General features: G+C 44.4%; 1 protein-coding gene across 1 annotated transcript; it reads left to right on the forward strand.

Annotated features, from left to right (window-relative positions):
* Positions 1 to 367: 367 nt before the first annotated feature.
* On the forward strand, positions 368 to 1,231 carry LOC135566524 (forkhead box protein I3-B-like; the record flags this gene model as incomplete). Its single annotated transcript, XM_065014220.1, has 1 exon — positions 368 to 1,231. A coding segment is annotated over one exon (572 nt), but the record flags the coding sequence as incomplete, so codon positions are not given.
* Positions 1,232 to 16,154: the final 14,923 nt, after the last annotated feature.

Below are 16,154 nucleotides of genomic sequence, written 5' to 3' on the forward strand. Positions count from 1 at the left end.
CAGTCTAGTGATTGAACAGCTTGTCATAGAGTGTGTAACAGTCTAGTGATTGAACAGCTTGTCTTTAGAGTGTGTAACAGTCTAGTGATAGAACAGCTTGTCTTTAGAGTGTGTAACAGTCTAGTGATTGAACAGCTTGTCTTTAGAGTGTGTAACAGTCTAGTGATAGAACAGCTTGTCTTTAGAGTGTGTAACAGTCTAGTGATAGAACAGCTTGTCTTTAGAGTGTGTAAAAGTCGTGTGATAAAATGATAGATTAACTGTGTTTAGTAATGATAGTAGATGATGCAGTCAGTAGTCCATGTGTCAACCCCAAACACATTCTAATCTATCCCCCCCTCTCTTTCCCTCTCTCTCTCTCTTCCAGGTAAGGGTAACTACTGGACACTAGACCCAAACTGTGAGAAGATGTTTGACAATGGAAACTTCCGTCGTAAGAGGAAGAGGAAGTCTGATTTGCTGTCTGGAGGAGAGGGGGAGTCAGTGGGGCTGGAGTCAGGTGATCCCAATGACCCGGGGAGTCCCCAACCCCCCAGCAACCATGGGATCGACATGTCCCCCACGCCAGAGAGAATCCCCTCCCCTTCCTCCTCAGGTACCGCCCCTTGTCTGAGCAGCTTTCTGTCTGAGATGTCTGGAGTGGCATCTGGGGGAGCCAATGTAATCGGAGGAGATTCACTGAACCATGCCCTGCCCATAACCCTTACCCTGGACGGGACCCAGAGGCCTACACAGCCTGGGGGTGTTGGTAGTTACTGCCCTAGCTCAGGTGCTTCGGAGTGGGCTTCCCAGCTACCGCCTCCTCCTGGCCTCTCCTCCTCGCCCACCCACTCCTCCCTGGGTTACAGCAGCCCCATCCTCAGCCAGTTCAATGGGCATTTCTACCCTGGCTTGGGCTCAGCAAATATCCTATACCCACGGGAAGGCACAGAGGTCTGAAGAGACTGATAGAGAGGGAGACAGGGATGGGCAGAAGACAACTAGAGGTCTGAAGAGACTAAAGAAAGAAGGAGAGTGAAAGAGACTTCTACCTGAGACTGAACTGTCTGCACACACACACACACACACACACACACACACACACACACACACACACACACACACACACACACACACACACACACACACACACACACACACACACACACACACACACACACACACACACACACACACAGTAGTCCGTTAGCGCTGACAGGGCAGGGCTTAGTTGCATGTGACAGCAGGATGAGCAGGGCCTGGTTCCCAAAGGAAACAGCAGAGTCAGCCATGACACACAAATCTATAATTGCTGACTGTCATCACATTTTGTATATATTTGTATTTGTATTTAAAGTGTGTATTTTATTGGTTATGTATGTGTTTTTATCTCTGAGTGCTTGCGTCTAAAACATTTGTTCAACATGTGCCATTGTAGAATAGTGATTTTGCGATGGATGACGCAGACCTGGGTTCAGATACATGTGTATTGAGTATTTGTTATTCAAATATTTTTGTTCTGTGTATTTAAGTATTTTCAAATAAACAGCTCAAAACAAGTACATTTAATTGAGCATTTGAATGGTTATTTGTGAAAAAAACAAATAGTCAACTAAATTGAATCTGAAAGTATTTTTTGAAATATTTATTTCATATACTCGTATTTGAGTCAGTGTATTTGAGTATTTCCTACTACTTTCTAAGTGTATTTACAAATAAATTTCAATATTCAGCTACTTGTTTTTTTTTTTTCAAATAAATTTGATCTGAATACTTGTTTTAAATTGTATTGAAAAGTGGTGAAATACCTTAAATAGCATTTGAACCCAGGTCTGGTATGGCTTATACCAACATTGGTCTGATGTTTGTTTTTGATAAGAATAATAAAATACAGAAAAACTTTCTCTGATGTGTCATCGTCTTACTCTTTTTCCAACTCAGAAATAAAAAACAGCCTGGCTGGCTAGTGTTGTAAGGAGTTATCTGTCTCAACAAATCTTTGTAAAAGATGGTTAACGGCATCAAGCCTCCAGTGAAAAATGACCCTCCTAAAACACACAGGTAGGATAGAAACAGCCTTGTCAGTGAAACGATGACCAGCCAACCAGGAAAGCTGCTTCTCAGGGTAACTCAATCCTGGTATGATAAGGATATACTGATGGGTAGATGAATAGAGAGGGCTAACTGATTGTTGTAAAATCGTGAGAATCACCGCCACCTCAACCCTTTCTCTTCTCTCTGCTCCTCACACAATAACTCACCCCCTCACCCTTCTCTCTGCTCTCGCACCATACCTCACCCCTCTCTCTGCTCTCTGCTCTCACACCATACCTCACCCCCTCTCTGCTCTCACACAATAACTCACCCCCCTCTCTCTGCTCTCACACCATACCTGCCCCTCTCTCTTCTCTCACACCATACCTCACCCCCTCTCTCTGCTCTCACCATACCTCACCCTCTCTCTTCTCTCACACCATACCTCACCCTCTCTCTGCTCTCACACCCATACCTCACCCTCTCTGCTCTCACACCATACCTCTCTCTGCTCTCACACCATACCTCACCCTCTCTGCTCTCACACCATACCTCACCCCTCTCTCTGCTCTCACACCATACCTCACCCCTCTCTCTGCTCTCACAGCATACCTCACCCCCTCTCTGCTCTCACCATACCTCACCCTCTCTCTGCTCTCGCACCATACCTCACCCCTCTCTCTGCTCTCACACCATACCTCACCCCTCTCTCTCGCAGTCCTGCTGACTGGACAAGTCCTGGATTTAGGAAAGGAGATAAGGAGGGGATGACTTTTGAGGTGAGGAGGGGTTGAGCTCCTTTCCCAAGTGTAAGTTGTAGAATAAAGTAAGATATAGAGCTTGTTAACCAGATAAAGTACAACTTGGAAACATCACCCACCAACCCCCTCCCCCTCCCCCCTCCCACAGTGCTGACTGAAAGTTCAAATGAGCAATCACAGCTAGATGAAAAGATAATCTTTTATTGCTGCCGGGAATTTGTCTTCCCACACTAAAAACAAGTTTGGTTAACGTACTACATTGCACATATTTTGTACGCCGTGACCATCTCCTTGAGTATGAACAGGTTAAAGGCGCTGTGGGCCTTTTTCAATGCTAAAAGGACAAGACATTGACTACAAAAAAGAAGTAATAGCAGTTGATATTTGAGTAGATGTTTTATTTCTTCTACTGAACCTACCACAAACTATACAAAGTAAATGGTTAGAATATGTTGTACATTCAGGAGAAATTAAATTATAGCTTTTGGTACGTATTAAGTATGTATAGTCTGTTCAATATATTTGTAGAGACATTTGTATCCAAATAACCACTTTTGATAAATTTCCGTCTCTGGCACCGTAGACCTTTTTTACCCAGAAACACTGGCAGCATGACTGATGTACTGTGTCCACACAGAGAGGGACAGAAACACTGGCAGCATGACTGATGTACAGTGTCCACACAGAGAGGGACAGAAACACTGGCAGCATGACTGATGTACTGTGTCACAGAGAGGACAGAAACACTGGCAGCATGACTGATGTACAGTGTCCACACAGAGAGGGACAAACACTGGCAGCATGACTGATGTACAGTGTCCACACAGAGAGGGACAGAAACACTGGCAGCATGACTGATGTACGGTGTCACACAGAGGACAGAAACACTGGCAGCATGACTGATGTACAGTGTCCACACAGAGAGGAACAGAAACACTGGCAGCATGACTGATGTACGGTGTCCACACAGAGAGGGACAGAAACACTGGCAGCATGACTGATGTACGGTGTCCACACAGAGAGGGACAGAAACACTGGCAGCATGACTGATGTACAGTGTCCACACAGAGAGGGACAGAAACACTGGCAGCATGACTGACTGGCTAAATCATTTATTTATTCTGCCATTAGTTTTTCGGTGTCTTTTTCAAACCCAGTTTGGCCATGTGGGGGGATAATGTTGTCTGTATCCTAATGGTACCCTATTCCCTATAAAGTACACAACTTTTGACCAGAGCCCGATGTGTCCTGGTCAAAAGTAGTGCACTATATAGGGAATAGGGTGTCATTTGTGACTAAGGAGTGTGTAGCCTAAAGTAGGGAAGTTGTATTTTTCCTGCCTAGTCTTGATCCTTTTAACTCTCTGTTTGTCTGTCTGTCTGCGTGAGGGTGAGGTACATCTGCGTGAGGGTGAGGGTGAGGGTGAGGGTAAGGGTGAGGTACATCTGCCAACCAACTGAAACACAACAGATACCACATTTGGGGTTCTGGAGTGTAATCTTAGCCGTCTTCAAATTGACACAGTTACGAAATAAATGCAAATACATTTCAAAGGCTAATCAAACCGCTGACAGGGGCGACAGGCGACAGGGGTCAGGGCTGAAGCAGTGTTTTTCTAAAGGAAATGTGGGCCCTGGTCAAAAGCAGTGCAATCTATAGGGAAAAGAGTTCCATTTAGGACTGTATGTTATGAGAGTATGCAGCCACACCCAATAATCACTGTATAGGTCATATGTTCCAGGATGGTACTGCTCAACACTGCAGTAGGAGATATAGGTCATATGGCCTAGGATGGTACTGCTCAACACTGCAGTAGGAGATATAGGTCATATGGCCTAGGATGGTACTGCTCAATGCTGCAGTAGGAGATCTAGGTCATATGGGTCAGTATGGTACTGCTCAACACTGCAGTAGGAGATATAGGTCATATGGCCTAGGATGGTACTGCTCAACACTGCAGTAGGAGATATAGGTCATATGGCTAGGATGGTACTGCTCAACACTGCAGTAGGAGATATAGGTCATATGGCCCAGTATGGTACTGCTCAATGCTGCAGTAGGAGATATAGGTCATATGGCCTAGGATGGTACTGCTCAACACTGCAGTAGGAGAAATAGGTCATATGGCCTAGGATGGTACTGCTCAATGCTGCAGTAGGAGATATAGGTCATATGGCCTAGGATGGTACTGCTCAACACTGCAGTAGGAGATATAGGTCATATGGCCTAGGATGGGTACTGCTCAATGCTGCAGTAGGAGATATAGGTCATATGGCCCATGATGGTACTGCTCAATGCTGCAGTAGGAGATATAGGTAATATGGCCTAGGATGGTACTGCTCAACACTGCAGTAGGAGATATAGGTCATATGGCCTAGGATGGTACTGCTCAATGCTGCAGTAGGAGATATAGGTCATATGGCCCATGATGGTACTGCTCAATGCTGCAGTAGGAGATATAGGTCATATGGCCTAGGATGGTACTGCTCAACACTGCAGTAGGAGATATAGGTCATATGGCCTAGGATGGTACTGCTCAATGCTGCAGTAGGAGATATAGGTCATATGGCCCATGATGGTACTGCTCAATGCTGCAGTAGGAGATATAGGTCATATGGCCAGGATGGTACTGCTCAACACTGCAGTAGGAGATATAGGTCATATGGGCCAGTATGGTGCTGCTCAATGCTGCAGTAGGAGATATAGGTCATATGGCCCAGGATGGTACTGCTCAAACACTGCAGTAGGAGTTATATGTCATATGTTCCTGTATGGTGCTGCTCAATGCTGCAGTAGGAGATATTGGTCATATGGCCCAGGATGGTACTGCTCAACACTGCAGTAGGAGTTATATGTCATATGTTCCTGTATGGTGCTGTCAATGCTGCAGTAGGAGATATTGGTCATATGGCCCAGGATGGTACTGCTCAACACTGCAGTAGGAGATATAGGTCATATGGCCCAGGATGGTACTGCTCAACACTGCAGTAGGAGATATAGGTCATATGGCCCAGTATGGTACTGCTCAATGCTGCAGTAGGAGATATAGGTCATATGGCCTAGGATGGTACTGCTCAATGCTGCAGTAGGAGATATAGGTCATATGTCCTAGGATGGTACTGCTCAATGCTGCAGTAGGAGATATAGGTCCTATGTCCTAGGATGGTACTGCTCAACTCTGCAGTAGGGAGGTATAAGTCATGTGGACTAAGGACTACCCCAGGACTTTACCTGACATGATGACTCCTTGCTGTCCCCAGTCCACCTGACTGTGCTGCTGCTCCAGTTTCAACTGTTCTGCCTTATTATTATTCGACCATGCTGGTCATTTATGACATTTGAACATCTTGGTCATGTTCTGTTATAATCTCTGCACCCGGCACAGCCAGAAGAGGACTGGCCACCCCACATAGCCTGGTTCCTCTCTAGGTTTCTTCCTAGGTTTTGGCCTTTCTAGGGAGTTTTCCTAGCCACCGTGCTTTTACACCTGCATTGTTTGCTGTTTGGGGTTTTAGGCTGGGTTTCTGTACAGCACTTTGAGATATCAGCTGATGTACGAAGGGCTATATAAATCAATTTGATTTGATTTGATTTGATGTGGCCCTTGATGGTGCTGCTCAACTCACAGTAGGAGGTAGAATCATGGCCCAGGATGGTACTGCTCAACACTGCAGTAGGAGACAGGTCATATGTCCTAGGATGGTACTGCTCAACTCTGCAGTAGGAGATATAGGTCATATGTCCTAGGATGGTACTGCCTCAACTCTGCAGTAGGGTATAAGTCATGTGGCCCATGATGGTGCTGCTCAACACTACGTAGGATTAAAATCTATACATCCTCAGATAAACCTGCTGCCTGGATTGTGGCTCACCCCACACATCACAATAGCACCTGTTTAACAAATAGAACACACACCTGTTTCAGCATTACAGTGTCTCATAGAAACATGGGAGTGGATGCTTGTTTCCCTTGTATCACAAGGCCATCAGACTGCTAAACAGCCATCACTAGAACATCAGAGCGCTTGCCAATAGACATAGATTGGGAATCACTGGCCACTTTCAGAAATGATCACTAGCCACTTGAATGTTTCCGTATCTAGCATTACTCATCTCATATCTATAAACTGCACTCCCACTATTCTACGGTATCTGTCACTTTTAAACTGTGTTTACATATTGCATCACCCGTCTCATATGTATATACTGTTGTCATGATGTTGGCCTGGGGGTAGGTTTATGACAGTCATAAATACCTCTCCCCCCTTTTCCTCTCTCTCTACCCTACTGATGTTACATTTGCAAACTCCTTTGGTTAACATAGAGATTCTGGGAACATCAGAAGGTGGAGGAAATGAACTATATTCTGGTAATCTGACCAATTGAACATATGCAGTGGTATTTAATGAATATGATGTCAGTTCGGTTGTCATCTGAGACATTCTCATCAATGATAAGAAGACATAAACTCTACAGTGGAGAGTCTACATCAGAGTTATCAGATTCACATGGAATTGTTGTTCAATTTAAATGTTTGAATATGAAAATTATTTGTGATGGGAATAAATGTGATTTTAGCTTCTAAAATGCGAGAATTGGGTTTTCATGAGTGGATTAGGCCAGACTCAGTGGCCCGCCCACGTGAAGAGACATAGGTTGTAAACTATGAAAACACACCCTTTTTCTCCCTTCCTATATAAAGCCTTGACGACAATATAACCTTCTGTCCGAGGATGTGGGGACGACGGTCCGATGTCAGAATGGTTCAGATAATAACTACAGAACAACCACATCAGCGTGAGCTTTGGTTGCGAATGGTATGAACTTTGAACTCTTATTCACTACAGAAGTGATATCTCCTATCCGGTGAGTTAGTAAAAGCAGCTGTAAATGAGGTTAGGAAGGAACAGACAGAGTATCCCGTCTATCACACAACGATGTCACTACAACGTATCAATTGACAACCAGAGACATTCTTCAAAGGACTCGGTTTGGCAACACGGCCTTCCATCTACCACCAACCTACTGAACGCAGCTCAGAATAAATATTTATTGCATTTTCCTTTTCCAAATGGGTGGTCATTTAGAATGCATAAGATACTGTATTTACGATAGCACAGCTTCGCACTTTGTTCCTCAGTCTTCCCGCTCTTTCACTCAAACCCAGCCCCTTTTCTTTTGTGTAACCAGCTGTCATATCTGTTCCGCCCGCTAGGGAAATTTTCCTTTATAATGTAATTTGTAATCAAGTTATGATTAATTATGTGTATGTGTAATTCTGTGTGATTAGTTAGGTATTTAGTAAATAAATAATCAAACCCAATTTTGTATTTGCTGATTCAGATAACCAAGAATTTTCAACTTTCAGATGAGACTGAATTAAGGTGACGATTAATATTGACTGCTATTGATTGGTAATTGATTGAGCCTGTGTGTGTGTGTGTGTCACTAAAAAATGTGAGAGGATTGAGAGAAAGACAGCAGCACTTTCAATGTCTTCAGCCCAAACAGACGGCATTCCGCCCTCCTTCCGAAACAAAACAACACGCACATACACCACACACACGCACACACACACACACACACACACACACACACACACACACACACACACACACACACACACACATCTGTGTTTATTAAAACAGTCATGACCTATCTGTGCTGTTTAGTAAACTCAGAAAGGACATCAGGCTTGAAGGATTGTCCCACTCATCCTGTATTTTAGTTAGGAGAGGACACACATTCTCCCAATCCAATGTTGTGTGTAAACTCACACACACACACTCCACACACACTCCTGACACACGCACAGAACATGAGGGGATTGCTTAAATGTCCTTATAAATATATAATCTCCTTGTAATTGCATACACGCTACTCTCCCTCCCTCCCTCTCTCTCTCTCTCTCTCTCTCTCTCTCTCTCTCTCTCTCTCTCTCTCTCTCTCTCTCTCTTTTTTACAGGCCAAAGCAGTAAGCATGGCCACTAATGCCACATCCAGTACCCAACAGACCCTACTACAAAGTTGGAGTTGACCTTTTTGACTGCAATGGCAAAAGTCACATTGTTGTTACCGACTACTACTCAAACTACCCTGAAGTAGCAACACTGCCAACTACCTCCAGCAAAGCTGTAATCACCTACCTGAAATCAGTCTTTGCAAGACCTGGGGTTGCGACTGAACTGTACTCGGACAATGGCCCGCAGTTCTCAAGTTCTGAATTGCGATCGTTCGCTGACGACTGGGGATTCCGACACAACACCTCCAGCCCCAACTCCCCAAGGTCCAACGACTTAGCAGAGAGTTCACTCAAAATTGTCAAAGGTCTGATGAAAAAGGCACACGATGGAAATGAGGATTTCCTAAAAAATCTGATGATCTACAGCAGCGCTGCAGAACGGACTTTCACCTGCACGAATGTTAATGTGACGTCACATCAGAACCAACCTACCCATCCATGAGGACTTGGTAACACCCAGAGTTGCTCACAAATTCAAACTCATGAAGGGAAAAACAGGAGGACAAACAAAAACAGCGACACGACAAAAGTGCAAGACATTTACCTGAACTGAAGCCTGGAGATCGTGTACGACTCCGAGACTTCACTACTGGAACCTGGATGCAGCAAGGGTGTGTGCAGAGAGAAGTTGCACCGCTGATCCTATGAGATCCAAACAGAGCATGGATCACAACTGAGGCGAAACAGAGTGGATCTAAGGCTTTAGCCATTCAGTCAAGGGACTGAGGATCATCAGGAGGATACTGCTGAAGCGTCAAATGCCTTTAGAAATGGACAATTCAGTCAGAACACCCTGACTGACAACGCTGTCCAACTGTTTCAGGAAGCACTTCAGCAGAACCACCAAAATGACTGTCAGAGCCCCTGAAAGGTTTATTGAGAATTGCTAAATAAAATAATACAAAAAGGGGTACCTGGACTGAATGTTTTGTTAATGTGAAAAGAAATAGAGCCACAATAGAGTATTGTTGGACAGATTATATTTAGTTGAAAAATAATATCAAAAATTGGGGGAAAGAAATGTGTTAATGAAAATGGCATGTTAGTAGGTTGAGTAAACAAATGATGTGACATGTGTAGTTACATAGACAAGTAGTTTTCTTTTAATGGAAAGAAGATGTGTTGTTATGTGTTAATAAGATAGACTACGTTACCCAGCAGGCTAGGTGGGTGGTTGAAGAATGCCTTGCATGGCTAAACATTGAGTTTTCTAGCTGAAGTATATGTTCATTAAAAGTACTGTTTGTCATTATATAGTGAACAAACATAACATGTGTGTGTGTGTGTGTGTGCAGGTGTGTGCACGTGTGCATGTGCGTGTGTACATGTGCGTGTGCATGTGTGTATGTGTGTGTGCACGTGCAGGTGCGTGCACAGTCGTGGCCAAAAGTTTTAAGAATGACACAAATATTAATTTTCACAAAGTCTGCTGCCTCAGTTTGTATGATGGCAATTTGTATATACTCCAGAATGATATGAAGAGTAACAGGATGAATTGCAATTAATTGCAAAGTCCCTATTTGCCATGGAAATGAACTGAATCCCCCAAAAAACATTTCCACTGCATTTCAGCCCTGCCACAAAATAGGACCAGCTGACATCATGTCAGTGATTCTCTTGTTAACACAGGTGTGAGTGTTGACGAGGACAAGGCTGAGATCACTCTGCCACGCTGATTGAGTTCGAATAACAGACTGGAAGCTTCAAAAGGAGGGTGGTGTTTGGAATCATTGTTCTTCCTCTGTCAACCATGGTTACCTGCAAGGAAATACATGCCGTCATCATTGCTTGCACAAAAGAGTCACAGGCAAGGATATTGCTGCCAGTAAGATTGCATCTAAATCAACCATTTATTGGATCATCAAGAACTTCAAGGAGAGCGGTGTTCAATTGTTGTGAAGAAGGCTTCAGGGTGTCCAAGAAAGTTCAGCAAGCTTAAAGGACCGTCTCCCAAAGTTGATTCAGCTGCGGGATCAGGGGCACCAACAGTACAGAGCTTGCTCAGAATGGCAGCAGGCAGGTGTGGAGCAACTGCACACACTGTGAGGCTAAGACTTTTGGAGGATGGCCTGGTGTCAAGAAGGGCAAAGAAGCCACATCTCTCCAGTAAAACATCAGGACTGACTGATATTCTGCAACAGGTACAGGGATGGAATAGTGAGAGATGGAATAGTGGAGGGAGTGGGAGGGATAGAATAGTGAAGGAGTGGAGGGATGGAATAGTGGAGGAGTGGAGGGATGGAATAGTGGAGGAGTGGAGGGATGGAATAGTGGGAGGAGTGAGGGATAGAAATAGGGAGATGATGGATGATGAACCGAGGAGTGGAGGATGGAATAGTGGAGGAGTGAAGGGATGGATAAGTGAGGGATGGAATAGTGGAGGATGGAGGGATAGAATAGTGGAGGAAGTAGAGCGATGAACCGATGAGGAGTGGAGGGATGAATAGTGGATGATGATGGATGGAAAAGCGATGATGAGGATAGAATAGTGATGATGGATGGACGAATAGTGAGGAGGATGGATGGAAAGTGGATGATGATGGATGAAACAGTGATGGGATGGAACAGAAATGATGATGGACGGATCGGGCGTGATGGACTGAATTGAGTGATGGACGGATGGACGGAACATGATGATGATGGACGGATAAGTGATGATGGATGGAACGAACATGATGATGACGATGGACAGAACAGCGGACTGAAGATGATGGAACAGGAATGATGATGGACAGGACGGGCTGAGGAACGATGAAGATGAAATCGATGATGATGAACGGAAAAGCGTGATTTGATGATGAAAACGATAATGATGGATGGACAGATGGACGATGCAAACGTGATGACGGAGGAACGAACAGCGATGGACGGACTTTGTTCGTTGTGATATTTAGACCGTCGATGATGGACGGAACGGACATCGATGATGATGGACGGACGAAACGGAGCGATGATGATGGACGGGGGAACAGCGATGATGATGATGGATGGAACAGCGATGATGATGGACGGAAAGCGATGAGCGATGACAGAACATGATGGACGATGAACAGAACAGTGATATGATGGACGGAACAGCGATGATGATGGACAGAACAGCGATGACGATGAAACAGCACATCGATGATGATGGACGGAACAGCGATGATGATGGACAGAACATGATGATGATGGACAGAAACAGATGATGATGATGGACGGACGATGATGATGACGGACGGAACAGTGATGATGATGATGGACGGATGATGATGGACGGACTGAAATGATGGATGAACGATGATGATGGACTGAAACGATGGATGGAGGACGGAACAGCAATGATGATGACAGAACAGCGATGATGATGACAAACAGCGATGATGGACAGAAACAGCGATGACGATGGAAGATAATGATGATGGACGGAACATGATGATGATGGACGGAACACGATGATGATGACCTGATGATGATGGACGGAACAGCGAATGATGATGGACCGAGAAAATGATGATGATGGACAGAAATCAGCGAATGATGGATGGACGGTTTATTTATTGATGATGGACGGAACAGCGATGATGATGGACGGAACAGCGAATGATGATACATGAACAGAATGATGATGGACGGAACAGCGGATGATGATGGACGAAACAGTGATGATGATGGACGAACATGATGATGATGGACGGAACAGCGATGATGATGGACGGAAACGTTTTATGATTTTATTGGGACGGAACAGTGATGATTTTATGGTCTTAAAACTGGATATTTATGATGGACGAAACAGTGATGATGATGGGACGGAACAGCGATGATGATGGACGGAACAGCGATGGCTGATGGACTGGAACAGCGAATGAGATGGATGGAACAGGCGGAAATGATGATGGACGGAACAGCGATGATGACGGACGGAACAGCGAAATGATGATGGACAGAACAGGCGAATGATGGGACAGAACAGCGGATATTTTATGATTGACAGAATCGATGATGATGATGGACAGAACAGCGATGATGATGGACGGAACAGTGATGATGATGGACGGGAACAGCGACCATTTTATTTTACCTTTAAACTGTTTGCGAATTGATGATCACAGAACAGCGATGGACGATTTATTTTTAACAACTGTTTTATATTTTATTTTAATCTTGACAGAAAAGCGTTTCGTACCATTTTTTTTTATTTATCAGATGAGCGAAATGATAACTTTACGGAAGAAATGACCGAACAGTGATGGGACGGAAACGTGATGAGGAGAACAGCGAAGATGAGGGTGATGAGCGGAGGGACGGAACATTGATGATGATGGATGAGAACAGCGTGATGATGGACAGAACAGGAGGGCGGAGGGACGGAACAGCGGATTGCAAGACGGATGATGGGACGGAACAGCGATTTTGATGGACAGAACATTGATGATGATGGACGGAACAGCGATGATGATGGACGGAACAGCGGATGATGGAGGGATGATGATGATGATGACGATGGACGGAACAGCGATGATGATGATGGACGGATGCGATGATGCACGGAAAGCGATGACGGATGGACGGAACGAGACGAATGATGATGACAGACGATGATGATACCCGATGATGATGCGGAAACATGATGACGATGACAGAACAGCGATGATGATGGACAGAACAGTTTTATGATGATGGACAGAACAGCGATGATGATGGACAGAACAGCGATGATGATGGACAGATGCAATCGATGTGATGGACAGACCAGCGATGATGATGACAGATACAGCGATGGACAGAACATGATGATGATGGACGAATTGAGCGGATGATGGACGAACAGCGAATGATGATGGACCGAGCGATGATGTGATGGACTGAACGATGATGATGGACGGAACAGATGACCGATGATGACGGAACAGCGATGATGGACGGAACAGCGATGATGATGACAGAACCGATGATGATGATGGACAGAACATGATGATGATGATGACTGAACAGCGATGATGATGATGGACGGAACAGCGATGATGATGACAGAACGCGATGATGATGGACAGAACGATGATGATGATGGACGAACAGCGATGATGATGGACAGAACAGCGATGATGATGGACCGAACATGATGATGATGACGAACTGAGTGATGATGATGGACGGAACCGATGATGAAGGACGGATGACGATTTAATCGATGATTATGGACATGGACGATGATGATGATGATGAAAAGCGATGATGGACAGATGATGATGATGGACGGAACATGATGATGATGACCGGAGAACAGCGATGATGATGATGACAGAATGATGATGATGATGGACGAAACGATGATGATGATGACAGAATGATGATGATGGACGGACGGAGATGATGATGGACAGATGATGATGATGGACAGAACAGCGATGATGATGGACGAGAACTGATGATGATGATGGACCGAATGATGATGATGATGGACATGATGATGATGATGATGGACAGAACGATGATGATGATGGACGGAAATCGATGATGATGGACGGAACATTTTATGATGATGACAGAACATGATGATGACGACGGATGACAGAAATGCGATGATGATGGATGATGTGGATCGGATGATGATGATGATGACAGAAGAGCGATGATGATGGACGATACCGATGATGATGATGATGGACGAACAGCGATGATGATGGAGGATGAACAGCGATGATGATACGAGAACAGCGATGATGATGGACGGAAACGATGATTTGATGGACGAACATGATGATGATGGACTACTTATGATTAATGGACGGAATGATGATGATGATGATGAACGCGATGATGATGGACAGAAACGAATGATGATGGACAGAACAGATGATGATGATGGACGGAACAGTTTTATGATGATGATGGACGGAACAGCGATGATGATGGACGGAGGATGATGATGATGACAGATGATGGATGGACAGAACTTGCGATGATGATGATGAATGACAGAACGATGATGGATAAGAACAGATGATGATGATGGACGAACAGCGAATGATGTGATGGACTTTTTGATGATGATGGATAGAACAGATGATGATGATGGACAGAACATGATGATGATGGACGGATGGACGATGATGATGACGGAACAGATGATGATGATGGACGAAATGATGATGATGGATTGGAACATGATGGACAGAATTTGATGATGATGGACGAACAGCGATGATGATGGACGAATGATGATGATGATGGACGGAACAGCGATGATGATGACGGACGGAACAGCGATGATGATGGACAGAACAGCGATGATGATGGACAGAACATGATGATGATGATGGATAGAATATGATGATGATGGACAGAAACATGATGGACGATGATGATGATGGACGGAACAGCGTAATGATGATGGATGACGTATGATGATGGACGAGAACGATGATGATGATGGACAGGAACAAGAGCGATGATGATGATGACTGAACAGCGATGATGATGATGGAACAGATGATGATGATGGACGGACAGAACAGCGATGATGATGGACTGAACGGGATATGATGGACGGAAGATGATGATGATGATGGACAGATGGACTAAGATGATGATGACGAAAATATTCAAAATTAAGATGGATGATGATCGAGATGATTTATGGATTGAGATTTATTATGACGGAACGAGTGATGGATGATGATGAACACGATGGATGATTTTTTACGGAATGATGATATTTTGATGGACAAGAACGAGCGATGATGATGGATTTAAAACAGCGATGATGATGGACGGAACGTTTTTATACTTAAATTTGATCTGACGGAACCGATGATGATCTGAACGGACAGACATTTTGATGACTGACTACGATGGACTGAACAGATTTAATCTTATTTAACGGAACAGCGATTTAAAATTATTTTATTGATGAAGAAAACAGTGGCGATGATGGGACGGAACAGTGATGATGATGGACGGAACAGTGATGATGGACAGAACAGCGTGAGCGTGATGGACGGAAGATGGATGATGATGGACGGAACGAGTTTAGATATTTATTGGACGGAACAGCGATGATGATAACGAAACAGCGATGAGCGGATGTGACAGAACAGCGTGATGATGATGGGACGGAACAGTGATGATGATGGACGGAACAGCGAATGATGATGACAGAACAGCGATGATGATGGAACAGAACAGCGAAATGATGATGGACAGAAATCAGCATGTATTTTGTGACAGAACATGGACATCAGAACAAAGCATGCGGATGGATCTGGAACAGCAATGCAGATGATGGACTGAACAGCGTAAATGATGATGACAGAAACATGATGGAGTGGAGGATGGAATAGTGAGGATAGTGAGAGTGGAGGATGGAATAGTGG

Source organism: Oncorhynchus nerka, unplaced genomic scaffold (assembly GCF_034236695.1).
Source record: "Oncorhynchus nerka isolate Pitt River unplaced genomic scaffold, Oner_Uvic_2.0 unplaced_scaffold_4446, whole genome shotgun sequence".
Taxonomy (NCBI): Eukaryota; Metazoa; Chordata; class Actinopteri; order Salmoniformes; family Salmonidae; genus Oncorhynchus; species Oncorhynchus nerka.